The sequence below is a fragment of the Penaeus japonicus genome, unplaced genomic scaffold, assembly GCF_977035675.1.
Source record: "Penaeus japonicus unplaced genomic scaffold, GWHDUDI00000001_assembly GWHDUDI00000011, whole genome shotgun sequence".
Taxonomy (NCBI): domain Eukaryota; kingdom Metazoa; phylum Arthropoda; class Malacostraca; order Decapoda; family Penaeidae; genus Penaeus; species Penaeus japonicus.
The window spans coordinates 27129063-27151911 of record NW_028234413.1 but is presented as its reverse complement, the minus strand read 5'-3'; the positions used below and the strand labels follow the sequence as shown (position 1 = coordinate 27151911).

Sequence of the window (22849 nt, the reverse complement as noted above, 5' to 3'; positions counted from 1 at the left end):
TAAATATTTTCAATTTATGACCTTCCTCAAATACTGCATCATATATCACCATTGTCACTACCATGATCATAATAGCAATAAAACTCACTATCTTTATTGTTAGCTTTATTTTTCAATTTCAGTAACATAATTTCTTTTAATATCAACGTATTGCTCATATATTTTCATTTTAATACAATCAATATTATTGTTTTCTCATTTTGACCGTCTTATTATTGTTAACTGTCCTATTTAGTTTATCACAATTACGTAGTATGTTCCCATTTATCACCTATATTATCATATGTTTATCATTATCATGAATATTATCATACTCATTGCTATTGCAGATATTAGTGGTCATGCAATATTGAATAAGAAACAAAAAACAGGTAAATCAAAAGTGTTCATACATATCTTTCCTCTCTTTATTATGGTGTTATAATATTTACAATATGGTGTGTTGTGTATTACAAGCCATCCCAATAGAAATTAATATTATAAACAAACAAAATAATTTTCACTTTGTAGTTTTCATGAAACCTCGAAAACCTTTTATTCATTATATATATATTTATTGCTCACACCCGACCCTGCAGCCCCTCGTATGCTCGATCTAGCAACTTCGAGTCTCCAGGAGAGTCAGTGATTCAGTACATGTGCATAATTGTACATGTATGTGTTTGTACACGCACTTTGTTGTCTCACATGTGCTGTAGTTTCACTGACAGAGAGACACTGTGCTATTCCCGAGCAAACCACCGGGTATTCTTTCACTAAAATAGAATATAAAACATCATTCATTTCAGAATTTCAATTTATAATTTGTCTATGTACAAAAACGTATAAAACAGGTCTATAAACACACTGGAGGATGACAGCGGCTTAGAATGCAGCGTTCAAGTGAGTGATAATCAATGGGAAATGAGGATATAATGATGAAGCGGAGGCGACCATCACGCTGGACGATAGGTGGGGAATGTTCATGGCAGTGATGACGGTACAGTTACGGTGCGATGGTGCATGGAATGTGCCAACACTAAATGTAACTGTAGCCCAAAGTTATGATTAAAAAACAAAAAACAAATTTCGATTATGCACAACACGGAAAGAAATTAAAGCTCTCAGTACAAAACTTGATGTTACAAAGGACTGCAGATAGATTCCAAATGATACACAAATTTGTTTGATTACGTAACTATCATCCATAAATGGCCTTGTTAGTGATTGCTGAAGGTGAGTGACTACAATGAAAACAGGAAACAGTTTGCTGACACACTCAACAAAAAAATAAACAAAAAACACTGAAGTGACTCAACCGTTTTCCCTCTGTAATTCGGGGAAAGCTGTAAACAAAGTTAACAATAGAATATGTACATTTTACAGACTACCCTTTTAATTACAACACAGGCTGCACAAAGTCATACACAAATAAATACTGAACCATCTATATGCCTCTACCATCAAAATGACTAAAGTTTGCCTTATTAATAATCTTTGGGTTAAGACAGGTTTGTTTTGTAAGGGAAACGCGTGGTCTGCGCAGATAGTCACAGCTCTGACAAGCCACTCTCTTCTCCCTTGCAAAGCTACCGAGGGCTCCAAGCTAAACTCTACAGCACGTGTCATTCATTGTTAGCTTTAGCTTTTTGCATTTCTAAAAATATAAGTTGCAATGCATTTAATCAGCAAAAAACAACTAACCTGTTGAGGTATTCCTTGCAATGTACATTTTGTGTGAACGGTTGTACAACGAAACAAAAATGGGCAATCTATATGAAAAAAATAACAAAAGTTCAAAATTATTATGACTTGAAAATCTTGAGCGAGTTTTTTGTCTTTTGAAGGCGATGAATGATAACCATTCGGCGCCGGGAAGCACTAAGCAGCGCCACATTCTGAAACATCTCTTGAACTGGGTTGAATGGCAGCCCTAGCCCTAGCCTCATGTGCGAATAGTCATGAGAATTACACTCAAAATAATCTCTTCGGTGGCTTTACTTGAATGGAATGTTCTGGTTTATTTCGTCCCTTGCAGATGATACAGTCAAATCATGTTTCAGAATATGGTCCTATTAAGCGCATGCCTCGTTTAAAATGCACCTACGGAACGTCTCCTTGGTCGACTAAGCAACAGCAACTATAATTTGTCTGTCAGTAAACATCTACAGGTAAGAGCACCTTCATTATTTGTCCTCATTGGACTGCACTTAACTAAGTTAAAGTCTTTAAGTGACTTTCTGTTAAATTGCGGAGTAAGTTTCCAGTTACATAAACACTTCAAAGTTCTTTACTTGAATGAGAATCCACCCATCGCATGGTAGTTCAACACAAGTTTTTTTTTCATTTTACTTCATTGACATGAAGATTGGTTTATGTAAAGTTTATAGTTCTCCGTTGGTCACATGCTGTCGCCGGAACAGTCGAAGACGCCGCGTTACAAATAGGAGTGGTCACCTTTCTCTCCGAGTTGCGAGAGGGAAGGTGAAATTTCTTTAGCCTCGCAGTGATGTCCTGAGGTGATTCTTTCGGCTTGTGTTCATGTCAGAAGGCACGTATGTCCCACTGTTCCATCGTTACTTAGGTACCATCGAGGCAATGTTAAAGATGCCCTTCGGGTTTAGTCGGGGCGTCAGTGTGTCGTGCCAGGAGGGCCATGACTATTGCCCTGACGAAGCGGACGCCGGCCGCCGCTCCTGACTTTGCGTGTGGCAGTGGTCGCAGTGCAGACACACATTGCAAGCACCTAAGCGTCGTGCTAACACGGAACGCAGCTTGAGAGCAGGACCGAGTTTCATGTTGATGCTAGAAGTAAGATGCTCCTCCGTCAGTAGCGGGAGGGCAGACCCGTCGATTCGTTGCTCACGGAACGCCTGAGGGAGAAAGAGAAGCACCGGTTAGTGGATGTATCTGAGCAGCACAGTAATTGTAGGGGCTCGGCAATGATGGATGCTAGGATAGTCTAGTTTTGATGTATTATCACACGTATTCAAAGGTCAATTAATAAAATACAACGCCGGAAAAATGATAATGATAATGATTGTTATTACTATTATCATTTTGATAATAAAAATATATTAATAATGATAACAATAAAATAAAAACATGATAATGATAATAATAATAATAGTAATAATAATAATGATAATGATGATGATGATGATGATAATAATAATAATCATCATCATCATAATAATAATAATAAAAATGATAATGGTAATAATGATGATAAAACACGATAAAAAGCCATCCATGAGATGAAAAAATGACAATAACTTTTAAAGCACAATTTAAGATTTTCTACAAGCATAGGGATGATAGGCAATGTTTCGTGTCAATGTCTCTCTCTCAAGTTGTAGTACAAGCGTCTGCGCCAGTTTGCATACAGATGGCCTGGCACCGACTGAGGCAAGGGTTTCAAAACATATAAAAACGACAGTAGGAAAGGCGGGGGATATGTTATCATGGTTTGTGTGGTGCTGTTTTGTTTTATGGCTCGTGCGATGTCCGTGTGTTTTATGACTGCCGGCGAGGTAAAGTAAAGGAAATGTTTGATCATGAATATTCCGTCTGCGCAATCGAAGGTATCTTTCCTTGCACAAATATTAAAGTTAAGCGCGGGGATTCCGAAAGAGGCAGGTGCGCACCGCTCACGAAGCAAAGGAGATGGAGCAAATGGCAAAACCCCCGCCATCCGTCAGAAGGGCGATGGCAAGCCGCTTTCTCCAGGGATCGCCGCCTCTCCCTGCCGTGGCGGGGGACTTGGCTTAAGGTATTTTAGGTGTGTGCAGAATGAGACTCCCTGATCATCAGAATTTATTTATTACAAATTTGTTCATGACGTGTCTGCCTACCTCGTCTCCGTGATGTACCTATCACCCCAAGACACAAATGATGAAGCACTTTCATCTATCACGTCAGCTATATAAAAATGCTCATCGCGACAGTATATGAAATACTTAAGTTTATATCGTGTTATTGTGCTTCAAGTCAGTGTCGAAAATAATAAGCAAAAAATGGAGAACGGTAAAAAAGTTCGCAATTTCTACAAAGAACCAAAACGCCGGAGAAGAAATGATTCCACCCGTGTGGCGTGATACGTAACCAAAAATAAACAATCCTTGTCCATGATGCCCGACCGCCTGGGGGCATCCGAGGGCTCAAGCACCCCGGTGAGGTCGAGGGAGGTAACGTTGTTGCATGCTATATGATAGTAATTTTCACGCAGGACCCCAGTAGCTTGGTTTACTGATCGTCGGGTCGTGCTGCCGAGCCCGCCCTCAACTCATGCCCTCATTGGCTGGCGAAGATCACGTGATCAGTGTTTGTTAGCCAATGGTATACCATTCCGATATAAACATCATTCTCATGTTTGTTGGAGAGAATACCTAATTGTTTACTTTCTTTGGCTCTAACACAACAACAACAAAAAATGCTTCGACAAAACGAAAGAAAAATGATAGTTTCCCATGCAAGAAACTTTCTTTTTTTCTTCAGAATTTGCTGCAGTAGGTATTAGATGAGAAGCGAAACATTATTATCCAGCATCCACTTTTCTAAATAAAGGCCCAGCACAAGAGCATTAAAAAGCGTGGCAGCATCCTGGTCATGAATCGTGGGATCGATTTGTTAAAAATAAGCTCGTGACCGCGGTGGGAGCGGGTGAACCTAGCGAGTCACGTCAGACTCTGAAAGGCTTGACCCCGAACCTCCTGACACGGACGACATCTGCTGTTGCTGCCTCGCCTCGCTGCTGACAAGGTGACCCGTGGCTGACGAGGGATCAGCGGTGACAGCGGGAGAATGATTGAGGTAAGAGGGAAGCCATGACCACAAATCAATGACAGCAGGAGGAGCAGAGACGAGCGCCGGGATGCAGCAGCGTCGTGCGAGTCCCCTTGGGTATCGCAGAATCTGATCGAATACTCTTATTCATACAAGAGGCTCTGGCAGTCGAGCTCCGAATGAGAACCATCTTTCTTATCTTTGTCGCTATTATTCTTGTTTGGTGAGTTTTATCGACATTATCGTAATGGTGATTATGAAGATGCGGATGTTTTGATCGAATAGCATTACTGCTTTATAAATTTAAGACTTGTTATTTTATATTGATTGTTCCTTTTTTATGATCAATGTCATTATTGCAGCCACTGGTATTTTGTGATCACCGCTAATGAGAAGGCTTCGCCAAGAACATTTACATAAATTCAATATTACGCGAATGCCTATATTCATATGCCCTGATGCTCGTCACCCGTCATTATACAGATCATCGTACTTCTGGCAGACGTGGCTGTTGATCCATGATATATTCGTCTTGGGCGGAGGTCAATATATGATGATGTATTCATCAGTTGCTCAAATCCTGATAGTATCTGCCCCTTCATCACCGGGCGAGCTGCAGACACCAGCCCTTTGTTGATTCAGGTCATCACGTCATCGCCATGTCATCACGAATGACTTTCGGGAGGTTGGGGGTGCTCGATATTGTTTCATTTTTTGTCTTGTTTTTTCTCGACGTTTATACGACGCCCTTCTCGGTATCAAAGTGTATTTTGAAACAGACGAAGGCATATAATGATATATATCATTTCGTGATTGAGTATGCATTTATGCATTATATTGCTGCCAACGTCAATACAAATGTCAGTCGAGATGAGGCCAACCTATCGAGAGATTTTTTTCTTTCCTATCACCGTCATCGGAATCCTTCTTCCTTAATCGGCCAGCGCTCAAACAATGGCTCGGCCGTCCTCCCTCTTCGCTTTTTTCTGTCTCTTTCTAACACAAAGCATCATTCAGGTCGACTACATAATGAACATAAATAATACACGCCCTTTTCCACCTTTGGTCACGGGGGGAGAGAAAGAGGGAAGATTCCGACTGGGTCAGCGTCGGGACAGAAGGTCAAAGTGGGGTCACTCTTCGGGGTCATCACGGAGCCACTTAAGAACCCTTAACCACTGCTGCAGAGGGAGGCCCCGGTGGGTCTCTGAGAGATTGGAATGGGGAGGGGGTGTCAGGAGAGGGGGGGGGGGTGACCAGGCTAGCAGGTAGTCATCGAAGGAAAGGCAGTTTTGTTGTCGGACGTCGGAGTATTTTTTGTTAATGGCGACGTAAAATTATGTGTAAAATGTGTAATATTTCAACACTTGCAATGAGCTGATATTAACGTCAGTTCCATGAAAATATTAGACAAAGCAAGATATTCTCTGTGTGCCCTTGAGAAATTCTAACCAACGGAAACACCTACATTACTCGCATGCCAAGAATACATTCGACTAAATACCTCCAGTGATGTCTCTTCACAAAAAGCATGAATGATGTAATAGCAGCGTATTCAAACTGCAAGACTGATGTTAAATGTCTAGACCCTAGACAAAAGGTAAGGTAGTTTCACCAGTCGACAAATCGCTTGCGCTCGGGAGAGCATTCGACCCAGCAACCTGACGCACGATTTTGGCCTTCGTCCCGATGGCTATCTTTGAACACATAACTTATTAATTGAACTATTGTTTCTCTGACTGCCATTGTTTCCTTGATGATAGCAGGAACAATAACATGTGAGTAGTTATTGAAAGTTTTCTTTAATATTTTTTTCGCATTGCTAATCTACCTCGTCTGACCGTCTTTTTTTTTTTAATAACTATGTATGCCTAAGGAATACGGCAAATGACCCTTCAGGTTCATTCCTATCAATAGGAGAGATCTCCTTTGGGTGCCTCGTATTTCTCGGAGCGATGATACTATCTCTAAGACCCAGTGTTAAATACCCACAGTTATAAACTTGTCAGAATTAATCCATGTCCAACATCAGCGCTGCTCACGAATCTCATATCACGACTGCGCAAGATAATCCTTTAAAACGCCTTAATCACATTCTTATGGTGTTTTTCACATCCTTAAAACGCCATAATAGAGCCCGCGAAGTCCGTCTTAACCTTGTATTTACCTCGGCGTGGAGGTACTGTCAGAGCAGGCCTCGCGATGCACACTTCACTCGGCTCTCACAGACCCCACGTAAACAGCGCCCGAGCCGGCGGGTCAAAGGGCCCAATGCGGTGGCCGACGCTTGAGGTCTCCCTCGTGAGACGTCATAGTTCTAATTAGCTCTCTGCTCACGCTGTGTTTCACGTGCAGGTGTGCATGGCAATAACCGAAGGATTTTTCAATTTATAAATAGCAACAATAAACACAGAAGAAATGTTCGAATGCCGATTGTTTACCGATGTTATCGAGGATGCGAGGAAATATTTATATTTTATTTGACAAGTACAGAGGAGCTAACATGTGAAGGGGCAAGGTTGGGTAGATGGAGAGGGGGATGGGAGCATGACCTGCCGTGGCCCCCCTTGATGGTATCTCCTCATCGTCCCCACGACTGCTGAAGCAGGCCCAGCACCATGAAAAATGTTAACGTAAGATTTTCTTGAAGAACCTTGCAAAATTAGTCCCGTTGAACATTCAGGTAGCATATATGATGAACATAGGTCTCTAAATCTCGATAAGGGAAATATTAATTAAGATTTGGCAAGTTCTTTGGAGAGGAAAGTGAACGCAGTTGATAACGCTGGAGTGCAGGTGCTTTATCAGTCTCAGCGGGAGCTTCTATTCCTTATCCAGCATGAACCGAAGCTCCCGGTGCAGCGCTAACAATGTTTTTATCTCCCTAATAACATCGTGACCTCCTCCCTGCTCGTGGGTTCTTCACCCGAGACTATAAACAAAATTCCTTTGGTAAAATTCGGTGAGATAAAGCAAGCATCTTTTAAGTTGTCGAGCTTACATGATAAAGAATCATCCCGCGCCAGAAGTCGATTTTATTTAATTACTAGCGGTATTCTGGGCTAGATCACGCTTCTGATAATGTTGATAAAATATCGCAAGTGAAGGAATAATAATACTACAGCTTTTAAAAAATTCGGGATGCTTCTTTGATGGTTTTCTGTTGTCAAGTAGTCAATAAAAGAGTTCAGATTTCACTTTCCTTTGGACTGTTCACTGATACTGATAAAGTATATTCATATATTCGGTTCATGGGTACGCGGTCTATAGCAGAAGCTATTAGCCTTCCCTAGCCCGTATCATAACCCAGGCACGTTAGTCTTCGGTAACTATTAATTACTGTAACTAAAATCATTTTAATCACGACGTCCGCAGCACCTTCCCCCTAACCGGCCGCGCATCACAATCGGCGCGGTGGACAGGCAACCCTTGCCCGAACAAGAGCCGACGTTTACCGCAAACAATAGTCCAGAATATGTAATGAGATGCGTAGGCCTAGAACAGTAGGCGGAGGAGGCGTCGTTACATGCGGGATTCATTACGCTGCGGCGTCCGGGCCTCCGAGATGGCGGTCCCTCCCTTCTCTTAATGGGTTCTGTAGATATCCCTCCCTACCACGGCCGCCGCTCCCCCGCCACCGCCCTTCTCGGGTTATCGCTGATGCTACGTGATTCTCACCTGCGTTATCGCTAAGGTAGGCCTCCCCGACGCCTTCCCACTCGGCCCCTTTTATTGTCAAGTTAGGCCTTCGGGAACTCTCTCCTCGTTTATTGCCAAGGTGGGCCTATAAATGTCCTCATCGACGTCAACCTTAACGTGGACCTTTTGTAGCAATTTACATCTTTATTTACAGACTTCAGCGTTTTTTTTTCTTTTTTTTCTTTTTTTACTTTCTCTCACGCCAATTCAAGGAAGGTTATAGGCCATTTGGCAATAGTGGAAGACACGTTCTGATTTTCCTTCATACTCAATTCCGTCAGTATCTTTCAAGTTATCCACGTAATTCAATTTTCTTCAGGTAAAGAAACCGCAACTAATGGACGCTATTCATTACAAGAAATCTTGCTAATTGCTCGACGCATCGCCATCCTTACGCCTCGAATGTCATGTTCTGCCTTTCAATAACCCATTCATTAACGCTTATACTTAACTCGGCCATTCCTGTCTCGCTCCGCCCTTCTTCATCATATTATGGGCGTAGACGAGGGCCCTTTGACCACTCATGCTTGTGGAAGAAGAAGGGCGAAGGGGAGGGAGATTCTAAGATACTGGAGAGATAATATTGATTTTCATTTCATTTCGTTTTTGTTTGATTTCGATGCCATGTTTCTCTGATAGATTCAATGATGCTGAGCCTATGCACATGATCAAATTTAAGGTAATATGCTATGTGTATGTGTGTGTGTGTGTGTGTGCGTACATATATATATATATATACACACATATATATATATATATATATATATATATATATATATATATATATACTTATATATATACATACATATGTATATATATGTACACACACACACACACACACACACACACACACACACACACACAAACACACACACACATACACATAAAATCCATTTGAATTTATCAGATCTATCATTCATCTTACCGATTCCCCCGAGCCTAAGCCACAGTACTCATTACATGTAACATTACGCGACCCACACCTGCAGTGCCGCTCCCAAACACATACAGATTTGAGTAATAAATCATCTTAGGCCTATTGGTCCTAAGAAATTAATCTCCGGTTATATTGATGGGCTGACGAAAGCCTGGTCCTTTTACGACGAGAGGAAGACCTATTAGCTGTGGTAACGGAGAGATAGTTTGTACATATATGGCTATTCCCTTATTGTGTTATTAAATCAATCACTCTTTTTTAAGTCTGGTTATTACACACCTTGATTATTATTATTATTTTTTTTTTTACATCAACTGTGGAATTCGCTACTCCTAAAATGACGAATGCGTGAACTGATAAGACCGGAGCACAGAGCGACCATTAAAGAGAAGCTTCGCTGGGTCGTGGCAGGCTCCGTGTCATGGAATGTCGCGGCGGCCAGGAGAAACAAACGGGGCCGGTGGTAATGACAGGGACGCTCCGCCCGTGAAGGTAATGGTTGTAATATCACCTGGCCAGTACGCGGAGGGACTGGTTGCCAACCTTCACATACCTTAGTCGGTTGGGGGTTAAATGCCTTGATTATTTGATCTCTTCCCATGATGCTTAATGATGTCTGAGCTCTCATTTAACTCTGGTATGTATTCAGTAAGCCTTGGGAGTTATGACAGGTTTAGATTAAAGAAAAAGAAAACGGATATGATTTTGATAAACCCCAAGACGAGATGTATGGTAATGGCATCGTCGATAGAAACACGTATTAGCTGTGACATTACGAGGTTCTGTGGTCATAGCCCGGGGATGGCACAAAGGGGTGCTTTTGTTCCGCGGACACTTACAGAGAACCATAGGAATTTAGTAAATGATAGACACCATGTTTGGATAAGACTCGCTTTTACCGGCGGCGACAGTTTGATTGTGCTTCCATTCTTACCCGCAAATCAGGGGGACGCTTTACAATTATTCTATTGATTTCAGGGTGGGAATGAGACGTTTCTATGTTTTAAAACAGACTGATGTAAATATCAAGAGATACTTCTTTGTATACGTAGGACTAAAACACACAAATGTATCATGAAACTTACCTCAACATATTCGGCGCACAGCTCTATGCTCCCAACAAAGGAGCAGACGTCATCGACTGTCCAGTGACCGATGGATTCCAAACTTGGGCAGTTCTTGTCGGAGCAGGGGGTGGGCGGCTTGTGCGTGCCGGGCGAGGGCGTAGGCCGAGGCTTTGGCGGTGTAGGTGACCTGTTGGTGTGCGCCTTGGCTTCTGCCTTCTTCTCCTCTTCGTGCGGCAAACTGAACAGGCTTTTCACATCGAAGGGTTTAGAAGTTTCTGTCCTCGGTCTCTTAGTGGCGACGGACGCGGAGAGATCAAGAGGGGAGGTAGGGGCATCTGCTGGCCTCTTCATAGCACCACGCAGGTAGTTTTCCAACTGTGACTGTTGCGCAGCTGATGCGTTGCGCACCATGTTGAGAAGGACCTGAGTGGAGGACATGTCTACGAGAGGGAACCCTGGGAAGCCCGGAAGGCCCGCGCCAGGGAACATAGGAGACGCTCCAGGGTGGGGGGGCATAGGTCCTAGGCCTGCTGCCGATGTGACTGGCACTGCATCCACCTTTTTGTCAGTATCTTTAGCGGAGGAAGACGTGGTGGGTGGAGTAGGAACGCCCCCAAGGAAAGGTGCGGATCCGTGCTTGTAGCCGGCGAGGCCTCCTAAAGGATGACGTAGGAACCCGTTGTTTGGACTGCTGAAGTAACTGGAAAGAAAGGAGAGAGAGAGGGCTATTAGTCACGCTCCACAGGTCAGGTGTTTCCATTACATTACCTACATCAGGCACCATTAGCTAGCGCCACCCCGGGCACACGAGGGCACGCCGGGACGCAGAGGCGGCAGCGTGGGCGGGGTGGGCCGCATGTTGCATCTTAACGTAATAGTGTAGGCTTGGCGGGCCGTCCACCTCCCCTAGGATTACTGACCATCACAGCCGCACCAACTGCACCACCTCCCTCCACGCACGCAAACATACGCACTTACGTCACTTTCACCCTCTCACCTTTACGTACTCGCATGTATATGTAAACACACTGAAAGATGAATGAAGTACAATCTAATTCTGCTCGTTAAACGCACAAATCCCTTCATAAATCTATGTGAAGGAACATGCAACAGTCATTAAAATATCTTTCAGCGGTCAAATACACCATAAAATATAATAAAAACTTGTGATCATGATGGTGATAAAATTGTGAATGGAGGGTGGTGCTGCAAGGAAGGCGGGGTGATGGAGCGGGCATAGGAAGGCATGAGTGAGTGGCATCGTATGGGCCAGGGCGTGGCATGTCACACAGGCCGCCGGGAGAAGAAAAGGGTGTGGTGAGGAGAAGGAGGAGGAGAAAGGGGGGATGAGGGCGTGATGTTTTCAGAGCAGAAAGCCATGAAGTAAACTTGTTACCTGAATGGGAGGTTAAGAAGCATGAAGGCGTAGAGTCATGAACGTGTTTTCCTTCTTTCTTTCTCTCTCTCTCTTTCTCTCAGAGCAGTTCATGAGCACATTACAAAAAGTGAAAACCTATACTAAGAGAACCCACAGGTACTACAGAATAATAATCTTTGGTTGGTTGAACAGACGCCATGACGCGGCGGTTCTAAGCAGCCGTGGAGATCGGAGTGTCATGATGAGGTTAAGAGGAAGGGTTGAGGTCGCAATCAGAACGCCATCAGGATCAATACGCCCATAACTTCGTCCCTTAATCACCGCAGCCCTGATAGCTACACAGGATCGAGCAAAGCTGACGGCGTAATCCCTTTTGCATGATGCATATTGGGTACGATGCATGAATATGTGCATTTCACTTGATTTGATGTATGAGTCGAGATGAAAGTTGGTAGTGTGTTAAAGAGGCGACGCACGTGACATCGAGTTATCCGAAGCACAAAGCGGCCATTAGCCCAGAACTCCACCTACAGTCCCTCGCACATGACCCCGTGTCAGACATCGCGGCCACAATCCCCAGCGTGCAACGAACAAACGTATCCGCACCTGTGGCAAGCGGAAATAAGGGCGATTATTGCAGGTGTCGTGTCAGTCGGCGATGCGACCTTGCTTCCCGCGGCTATTGGGTGGGGTCAGGCTTTGATAAAACCAGCCCTCGTTGAAGACGTCGTGAAAATGAAGAAATTTGCATCTCTGAGAGACATCACTGCAAAACACGAAAATACCCATGATCCCGGCCGAGATCCAAGTTGCAAGAGCAAAGAAGACTTTGGCAGTATCTCTTTAAAATAAGGTTAAAATATACATTGTAGAAGCCAAGACGGGTATAATTTTCTGATGTCTGATAATGAACACAGTATAGCACCAGGAGGTTTTCTTTTCTTATTTTACTTTTACGTATATATCTGGTGATTTCATGGTTACAGAAAAATCTTATTCAATCTTACTTGAACCATCAAAGAATGTCCATAAGACAGTTGAAAAATATTCTGTAGTCGTTAGCCTTTCTAAAAATCAAGTTTATGAATAAAAAAACCTTGCCCTGGTTTTTAAAGTCGCGATCATCTTTCTACCAGTAAAGTTCAGTCATAAATTTCGGGGCTTACGATATCTCGCTCATTTATCACGTGTCAGCAATCCATAGTCATGAGGAATGCATCAGTGTATAAGATAATCTCCCCCAAGCCTTCGTAATGCGCCGTTGAGGCTCCCAGTCACGTAGCCTGATTTGAGCATTGCATGAATACCTTGTTGCACCTGAGAGGTCCCCACTCGGGGGTAACCCAGTGGGGTAATACCTGTTACTCGCACATTTTCCTCATCGCTCAGCGTTGTCTGGGAAATGAAGCCATGCTCATTGACCAACCGGAGTGTTCGGCGAGATAACCACGAGCGGGAGATTTATTTAAGCTTTTATTCTGCATAATGCTTAGCTAAAGGCAAAGTCCCAAGGCCCATACATTGCTGGAACAATGGAGAGGAGGCTGGTCGGTACATGCACTTTCTCACAGGTGAGCGATGACGACTGCTGACCTCAGTACTACTAACGTGGGCTCATATACTCGCACTGCCAAACACAAGGAAACATCCATCCTTCTACTTTAATTCGAAAATCCATGCCCTAATTCACGACTCGTCCAAGAACAATGAAGTTTCGAAGGTTTTCGATATCCTGGGACACAATAGTCTATAAAGAGGAGCAAGACATAAATCGTCGGTTGGGGGATGAAGGGCCCCGACTCTCTTCTCCGAGCAGCGGGTCTCCTCACCCTTGACCCCGGAGGAGATGTTAGCACCGGGAGGCCTCTGCGGCGCCTCGCAGGGCACCGCCACGTGGGGGAGAGACACGTCCACCATCTGCGATCGCTGGATGGATGGACCACGGACGAGCTGCCGGGTTTGTCCTCAGTACGAGAGGTCGGCAGCAGGAGACCGCTAGAATTAACTGCGGTTGATGTATCTTTACTTATGCTGTGACGAGAAGCGAGTATGGAACTCCATCTCTAATGCAGTGGCGCTGATTGAATGTAAATATTCTTTAATACTTCACAAAGGGACAGCATTTAAGCTCGAACAGGAAGTTCATTAGTAGCAACTGTACAAGTGCAGGTACAGACGATCCCCGCATCAAGATGTCCTTACGACTCGTACCAGTCACGACTCGGCCATCTAGACTAATATCAAGTCCGGAGTTGTGGGGGCTACCCTAGGGGGCGCCCTGAGGGTGGGCCCAGTGGAGGGAGCATTACACATAACAGCATGTCAATGTTGAGTCCCAGGAGAGTGTCTGGAGACTCGACCGAAGTGACCGCGCGTGACGGCTCTGTCAGTGAGATTTTTCACCTTGACAAACACTCGCCGAATCGCCATTCTCTCGTGAAGTGGTATTACTCGCCCCCCTCCCTCCCCTCACCCTTCTCCAGTGGCGGAGGAGAATAATTAGAGGCGTCGCACAGGCCGGTAAAACATTCCATACGTTTGCATGACCTGGCCATCACGCGCCATCAATCTTATCGTCTCTGCATGAATTCATATCTGAGTGTGAATCTTTTCTTCAATGACCATTAACTCGGCTCTGTTTTGTTGTTGCTTCGGCTGCACCCGGGTGGAACGAAAGTATACATATAAATCATACCCCTACAGTTATCTTTGTTTAATATTCATTGCGTGTTAGCTTTATGACACTTAGGCAATTTAGAAAGTGTTATTTCCTTATATGTGCGCATATATCTAACAGATAGTTTAGTCTTAGCGATTGCCAAATTCCCATGGATATTAAACGGACATGTCGTTTTTTCCATGCATTATCTTTAAAAGCTGACGAGAGACGAGTCTATTATGGGCCTGGCGGTTGTGGCTGTCGTGTCTTTAGGTGATACGAGCAATGCATCAATTTGCCAGAAATCATTAGAGTAACGATGTCAGAACAAGGGGAGGCGTCAGGATCTCACGCGCGCCAACACCACACGCTTTCGTTCGTTCGTGAGAGAGAACGAGAAACACTGAGTCCGATGATTGTCCAGCCTCCCTGGCGTGGGCAGCACGACAGAGTTAAGACTTCGAGGTTATCACTAGTATCTGCAGGTTATCGATGAAGGGATGGAGGAGAGGGAGAGGACCTAAGGGCAGGAGTATCTATGAGGGAGGGGGACATATCTGTAGGGGGTTCAGGATATCGTGGGTTATCAAGTAAGCGATCTTTATGACTCGGCTACCCAAACATCATCTGCATATCGAGAGGCTGAGGGCGCTTCATCCAGCGGAGGGCCGGCCGATTGTTCGCATGTGTTTATGTTTTGTCCGCAAGTTCTTGGATTCTGTCTAACGAATGTTTTTCTCCCGGCACAATGGCAAGTGTAAATTCTTTGATTTACTACTCAGAGAAGTGCGTCGGATCATGGCCTCTGGGCTCGTTAGCGGGATGACTGTTTTTAAAAGCAGTTTCCTGGAAGGCAGAGAATGCTTGGCGAAAGTGAAATTATCTCTAAATGGTATCTTTAACAACAAAGGATAGTCTCGCAGCACAAGAAAAATGACAGTCGCCTTCTTCAGGAGGCAGAAAAGGTGTTGGGGCTATAATAGATTTAGTTTTTTTGCAGGGGCGTGATAGCACAGAGGGGATGAGACAATGGGCTGCTGCCTGGAAATAAATAACCAATTTGCTATGGGTACAGACCGGGGACCCCAAATCATGACTGTGGCGAAGATATTTGAGAGTGGCCGGGGACGGTTCATTGAAGGATCGTAAAGTAGTGGGCTAGGCTATATATCATATGTCGTGCAGCCTCAGATGTCTCACCGATTAAGTATTTATTTACCAAACAAAAGCCTGGTCTGGATTAATCATCTATACGTCGACCACTTTCATAACCCGACTCTATAAGTAGCGCGATATAGCTTTAATAGATTCTTTATTATATTGTTAACAAGGGGAGACTTTACCCATAAATTTTATCATCGATCACTTGATCCATTATGTTTGAGGACTTTTATTTAAAATATCATAAAATAAAAATGATAACGACGGGGTACACCTTCAGCACAGTGATCATTTCTCTGGAATAATTAAGTTTAAGATAAGATGGAGTATAGCCCCGCGGCCTCGTCACACCCGCGGCCCCCTAAAGAATGCCGAGCGCTAGTTTAATTACCACTTTTTTGTTCTTATAATGTCCACTGCGACCTGTGCCCTCCACGGTGTACCTCACCCCCCCCCCCCTACCACGAACAACAGGCGTTTAAAGGATGTCAAAGCGATGCATTTGGTCAATGAGATTTTCCACGTAGAATACACTATCGCAAATAAATATCCTAAAATCCAAAGCCCATTTTATTTGTTATGGTCAGATATCCGATGCACACGAAACAATCTATCGACAGCACGTAAAGAGTGAAGTAATCGCTGACTGACAAAGCTAGGACGCTGACACGGTTAAGGTTTCAGAGATAATACTCGGGCCAGTAATTAGGTGTTGCCTCCAGGTGAGGTGGTAAGGGAGGGGAAGGTGTGGCTTGGAGTGGAGGTGGAGAAATGGAGGGGCGAGGATGGGTGAGGCCAATGGGTTGGGATGGGGGAGGCTGGCAGTAGTAGGTTCGCTTGTGGATAATAAATGCAGTATTGTATATGAGGAGTATAATTACACGAAACGAACTAGAAAATACTACACGTCCTGTAATGCAAATTGGATGCTACGAGTGTTACAACCCTTGGAAAGAACGAGCCGTTTGCATCTGCATAAGATGCATACCATTTTTGCTAAACAATCATTTCGAACATACTAAACACGTTGGAACTAAAACAGCAGCAACAACCCAACACACAAAAAATAAGCCAATAATAACAAAAGGCCGCGGGTGGCGGTGGTGGCGCTGACTGTAGTTCCAGAGGTCAGAGGTCAGATCCCCGCTGGTCTTCCCCACCTCTAACCGCCCCTCCCCCCTTTCCCTGGCCCCTCCCCCGCCCCGCCAACCCTCATCTCTGGACGACTAAGCCCCAGGAGGCAGGGAGGCGGCATGTCGGGGATGGTGATGGAGAGAACACTTCAGCAAGCGGGAAAGACTTGCGAAATTTGTCCGTGAGCCATTTCTCTCCTGATTGAATCTTTAGGAAGACACGAGTTCAACTTCCTAGGGAGTTCTAAGAGCGTATTTTGCTTGTTCCCGAAAATCTCCTTTCATGATATGCAGAAAACGGGATGTGTTAAAAGCAAATACGGTTACCGCCATGGATTCTTTTATGTATAGCTTGTAAAGTGTAATAATAATAGTAATGATAATATTAATGATGATGGTGATGATGGTGATGATGATGATGATGATGATAATAGTGGTAATGATAATGATAATAATAATAATGATAATGACAATAATAATAATGATGATGACAATTATAATGATAATAATAATAAAAATAACAATAGTAATAATGATGATGATGATGATAATAAGTAAAACAATAACAATAACAATACTGATAACGATAAATAATAATGATAATAACCATAGTAAAAACGTAACGAATGTTTCGAGACCCAAATGTGAATACATATCGGAGCAAACTGAATTTTGCCTTTATGATTGGTCAGAAACACTAATTAATATGATTAATTGCGAAATCATGCAATGCCTCTCTTGGCTAATTGCATAAACCTCATCTTAAGTAGCATTGGGAATATGAGATTAATGAACTTGATATATACCTGGCATTAGTTCTCAGTCTGGCACTCATAAATATTACTTTACACTGATCAAGGCAGCTTCCAAACTGGGCCAGAGTGAAATATCTGTTGGCTAGCTTGGAATAAGCTGCCATAACCTGTGGAAAGTTTAATCTGTGGCATACTGATCAAACTTTCCTAAATCACCAGGTAAGATATGTACCATTTTCTGGGGCTAACTCCAGCTGTCTTCTTTATGGCCGGACCTATTGAGGAGCTGACTGTAAACAACAACATTAGTCGTCGACGACACGAGTTACGTCAGCAGTAATTACTAGGATGTGACCAGTTTCTCTCGGCCGGTGCCCTAGGGGGCTGGCGCGAGAGTAGGGCTCGGGGTAGGATCGGGCTGTAATTATATCAATGCCAATTCCACGCTGACAAACAGTTTATGTGCGCGAAGGAAAGCTAAGGGTAAAATATTTAAGAGTTGAAGGACTTCTAACACCTCTAGGTAAAATATTTAAGACTTGAAGGTCTTCGAACACTGATAAGTATTTTTAACGAAAAAGTACCCATGTTCTGCACGCTTCAAGGTATTCCATTTGTCAATAATTCTCATTTACATACTGCACGCCCTACGTGTAAGGAACATATTCCATCGACGTTAATTTATCCACATATACTGCAACTGTTCTATATATGATTTTCCAGTTATATCTCGTGTTTGCTGTGCACTTAAGGAAGAAACAACTACCCTTTTTTCTACTAATTTTACACATCAACAAAATCTTAATCAAGTTTTATAATGGACTTCTTTTCCTTTAGACCTACGTTAAAAAAGGAGCATTAGCATAATTTATGACATTACAAGTCGAGCGGAGTTTAGCATAACAAAGATACCACATTGAAGGGGTGTAATTTAAATTGATTGGTACTGTAGGACGTGGACACACCGCCGGTCAGGAGGAGGAGGAGGAGGAGGAGGAAGTGGCTACGCAAGTTAAGTTATGGGAATATGCCAATGATTTTGCGCCTATGAAATACAGCCTTCGTGTGGCGTGATATGGGGGAACGAGATTCGAAGAGATTGCCGTCCTCTGTCAGCATCATTCATTCCTTTTGAAGGAGGGTGCTAACAGCAACTCAAAAAGCTTCTTCAAGCAATATTATGAGTTTCTGTAATCTTTCTGCCTGAATACGTCATCATATTTATTGCAAAGGTAAATTTTAAAAGTCGACTTGCTTGATAGTCCAAAGTTTCTCTAAAGCAAATTATATCGCAAGCTTAGTAAAGTTTCGCCAGTGCAGAACCTGCTATTACCAGTGGCAGGTGCTGAATGGAATAACAATTTCGCGCTTGGAGTAAATTGTACACTTGCGTGAATTACTGGACAGGACCGAGGAAGCACTTGGCTCGCAAAGGCTTGTGTGGAGATGGAAATAAACATCTTGTTGGCGGGGTGAAAGGTGGGCAAGGTTGGAGGTAAGGATCGAGAGGGTGTGGGTACTGAGGGCAGACTGTGGGCAGAATGGCGATCCTCATGATGATATTGGTAGAAACAAAAACAGAACGTCGGAAAGGAGGCATGACGGTGCGAGTGTATTTTCGTACTCCTGCGAGGGACGATTGCCGTGTCCTGCAGGCGAGTGGCTGCGGTGCGGCGAGTGATAGTTTTCGGTTGAGCAAGACGCGGTTTCACGAGATATATTTAGGTTTTTAGATTGTGTACTTCTGATGGTATATTTCTGGTGTGTGTGTGTGTGTGTGTGTGTGTGTGTGTGTGTGTGTGTGTGTGTGTGTGTGTGTGTGTGTGTGTGTGTGTGTGTGTGTGTGTTGCATTTTCAATTTGTAGTTTAGGTTTTAGACAATACTTACAATGCATATCAGAAAAGCAGTGATAACATTTACTTTATCATTATAATCCATGTTACAGATATTGACGTAAATATACAAGGCAAGTTTTTTTCCTCCCTGATCAAAGCAGAAATACCTTTTTTAGACTGAAAACAAGCAGCTGTTAAAAAGTCTGGGCCAGCATACACAACAGCTGACGATCGCGAGGCCAGTGGATGTATAGCATTGTATTTCACGCTTAGATAGTTTTATGACAAAGTTACCAAGGCTCATATCTAACAAGCAAGGGACGACACCAACTTTTTAACATCCGGTTTACCGGGACAGCAATTATATCAAAGATTCATAATGGAGTTCTGAAGACTAAAGTGCATTCTTTGATTTATGAAGACCCATTATCTGCTTATAGAAACAACCAGACCTGCTTGGTTTGTGTATGCATTTGTGTGTGTGTGTGTATGTGTATGTGTGTGTGTGTGTGTGTGTGTGTGTGTGTGTGTGTGTGTGTGTGTGTGTGTGTGTGTGTGTGTGTGTGTGTGTGTGCACCCGCGCGCGCGTTCGTGTAAGTTTTCATATATCCTATGGAAAGCTTCTACATACTGTCATCATAAATCCTAAAACTCGGTAAATACAACCAAGATTACGTTAAGTACAAAAAAGCAACAACAGTAATACGATGCCATGAAGCCGCCTCTGACCTAATAGGAGCAAGGCTCCCCAGGGTCCGCAAGCTCAACAAAAGTAAACTCTCAGGTAGTCTGCTAAACACCTAGAAATTCTTGTTTTTTCCTCTTATGAATACTAGTCGGGTCCGGCCACCTAAAAATGTTTAAAGAGCTCGCCTTTATTACCCGTTTTAGCCGTCTCTCGAAGGTGAAATAATAATTTATATTGATGTAGGAGATATAAAAACGTCTTGGAGGAATCGACAAAGGTGCTTCCGGGTGAGACCCTATTATTGAGACAAAAGGATTGTAGGATGGTTAGTACTTAGATGCAAGTCCTTTGAAGGTGGCGGTATATCTTCGCGACGAGCGCATACTATAATATAAAATGATTACTCAAGCAGGATTGATAATAAGTAGTTGTAGTCGAGTTGTAGCAAAAACAAGCAAGATCAGTTAAAATTTGAACAATGCCAGTTAACAAAGTTATGTGATCAGTATTGTATCACTACCACTATCATTATCAACATTATTATTGCATTTTATCATTTCTGACAACACTAGTCTCATAAAATGATAGCAATAAAACAAACACTAAATCCATATCACGAAGGAAGGCGACACGTATAAACACAACAAAACCAAAGTATTATCAGCTCCGCACAGCGCTGCAAAAGAGGCAGCGGTATCTGCAAACAGCGCAGTGTGTGCAGCGCCGGTAGCCACAAACAAAACGGCAGCCAAGCCAGGTAAAGGGATACTGGCAGCTACCTCGGCGACACGACTGGCAGCATAGTCCGCATTGCGTGCCACTTTTATCGCACATTAGAGTCCCGAATCAGGCATACCGTATGATATTCCCATGCCGGAGGGGGGGAGGGGGAGAGCGCTTCAGCATGCCGGTCTCCCTAAAAATGCCAAGACCACTGCCATATTTGATCATCATTAATATTCAAACTTCGTGAAATTGGATGGTTTGTATTAGTAGTATTTATGGGATTCTGCACTCGGTGCCGTGTGCTTGTTTTCCTTCTTTATTTGTGACTGTGTTTATGTCTGTAGAGATGAAGTATTTGCACTCTTGGAAGAGCTTTCGTCCTAGACTGCTTTAATATCCGGATTCATTCTCTGCCAGAAGGAGAAAGTAAAGAATGCAAAAGCCGCATATCTGAATCTCAATTCCAAAATTTTACTTTCTTATATATTGCAATTATCTAAAGACAGTTACTTTTGCAAAGTAACTGTAGTTCTACAAAGTTGAGGTATAATTACCGACCGGCAAAGAGGATGGATTATTACTAATTTATTTAATTCTTATTATTTCTCAATCTGCAAGGGGAGAGACAAAACTCGCTATATGGCAGTCTCGCGTAAGCACCATCACCATTAGCTCTTTCATCAGCTCACCGCCGACATGCTATAACGAGACCCTATGGCCACTGTAACACCCTTTATCCACCTCATCTAACGATCAGTCGTCCTGCCTGTGATAAGGATCTAGTAACCACATCTATTGGCTCCGGCGCGACCTTCTCCTCCGCCATATCAGGCCGAGCGCGGAGCCCTCTGGTGGCCGCTACTCGAATTATCGGGGATACTTACGCGGGAGTTGATAGCTTACCATATTTTTGTCATGAATGCAACATTTCGTTAATGAACGACACTTATCTACATTTCGTCTGATCACGTGAGTATATATTTCTTCCTCATCTCTGATGACGTCTCTCCATATGATAGCCACGAGTGCAAGTGAGGTAGAGTATCGCTATGGCTACGTATTTTTCTCTCCAGGTTTACCTCGACGGACGCAAGATCCGTACTAATTCGAATATGAATACTCTTGTTTCAACCACGGTTTCATGTTTCGAAGATGCCTTGCCCAAAGACCTACATGATGCTCGAGGGGCGGGAATCGTCCTCCAACCAAATAGCCCATTACCAGGTCTACTACCTGCTTGAAGCTGCCCCTCCTTTCTCCACCACCAAAACCTCACTTCCCCGAAGCCTGCCAGTTGAGGAGCCTAAGATTGATAATTATACCTTATGTATATTCCTCATTTCTTCGCTTCCACGACCTCTGCCCCGTGCCTCACTTGTGATGGGGCGAAGGATATGGATGGTGTAGGTAGACAGGAGATCGGGCAGAGAGAGGAGAGATAATGAGAGGGTGGGCGAAGGTGATTGCGCGGCGCACAGGATGGAAGAGGCGATCCAGTCGTTCCAAAGGTAAACAATCCGATGATGGTAAGACAAAGTGGAGGGAAACTAAGAGAAACGGCGGATTTTTGTCGGTCTAAAGTTGCCATTGCAGGTCATCTAAATAAGTATAAAATTGCCATTACAGGTCATCTAGATATTTACTAGTTAATTTCTATATTTGGAAGAGGAATGTGGCTTCTCACAGATTCACAATGAAAATTCGGTTTCGTAGGAAAAAATATATCGACGAAACCGTTCCCAATCTGAGAACTAATCACGTGGATCCTACCATTGTTCTCATCTATTGTTATTGACAGTTTGGCCACCAGATGTAAACAGATTGACAGCTCCGACTAGCTATTGTGGGCACAGCTGAATAATGTATCACCCTTATTTACAAGACAAAAAAACAAAGGATGGGTTGAGAAGACTCTCTTAAAAGACTCACGCTAAAGATGTCGTAAACTTTTTATTATGTTTCATAATGTCAACACGTTATGCAACAACGGAGAGATGTGTATTGAACATTTAGGTTTAGCTTATGGTTAGGTCATGAGCCTTCACT

General features: G+C 43.4%; 1 protein-coding gene across 2 annotated transcripts in view; it reads right to left on the bottom strand.

Moving 5' to 3' along the window:
- Positions 1-393: 393 nt before the first annotated feature.
- The window catches only part of LOC122253373 (uncharacterized), a 40526-nt gene continuing 18070 nt past the window's right edge, over positions 394-22849 (bottom strand). For both annotated transcript variants that reach the window (XM_043016410.2, XM_043016411.2), the window contains exons 3-4: positions 10486-11167; positions 394-2852 (exon numbers count right to left, since the gene is read on the bottom strand). In XM_043016410.2, coding sequence (XP_042872344.1) covers positions 2640-2852; positions 10486-11167 — 895 coding nt within the window. In that variant the 3' untranslated portion in view covers positions 394-2639. The remainder of the gene's footprint in view (positions 2853-10485; positions 11168-22849) is intronic.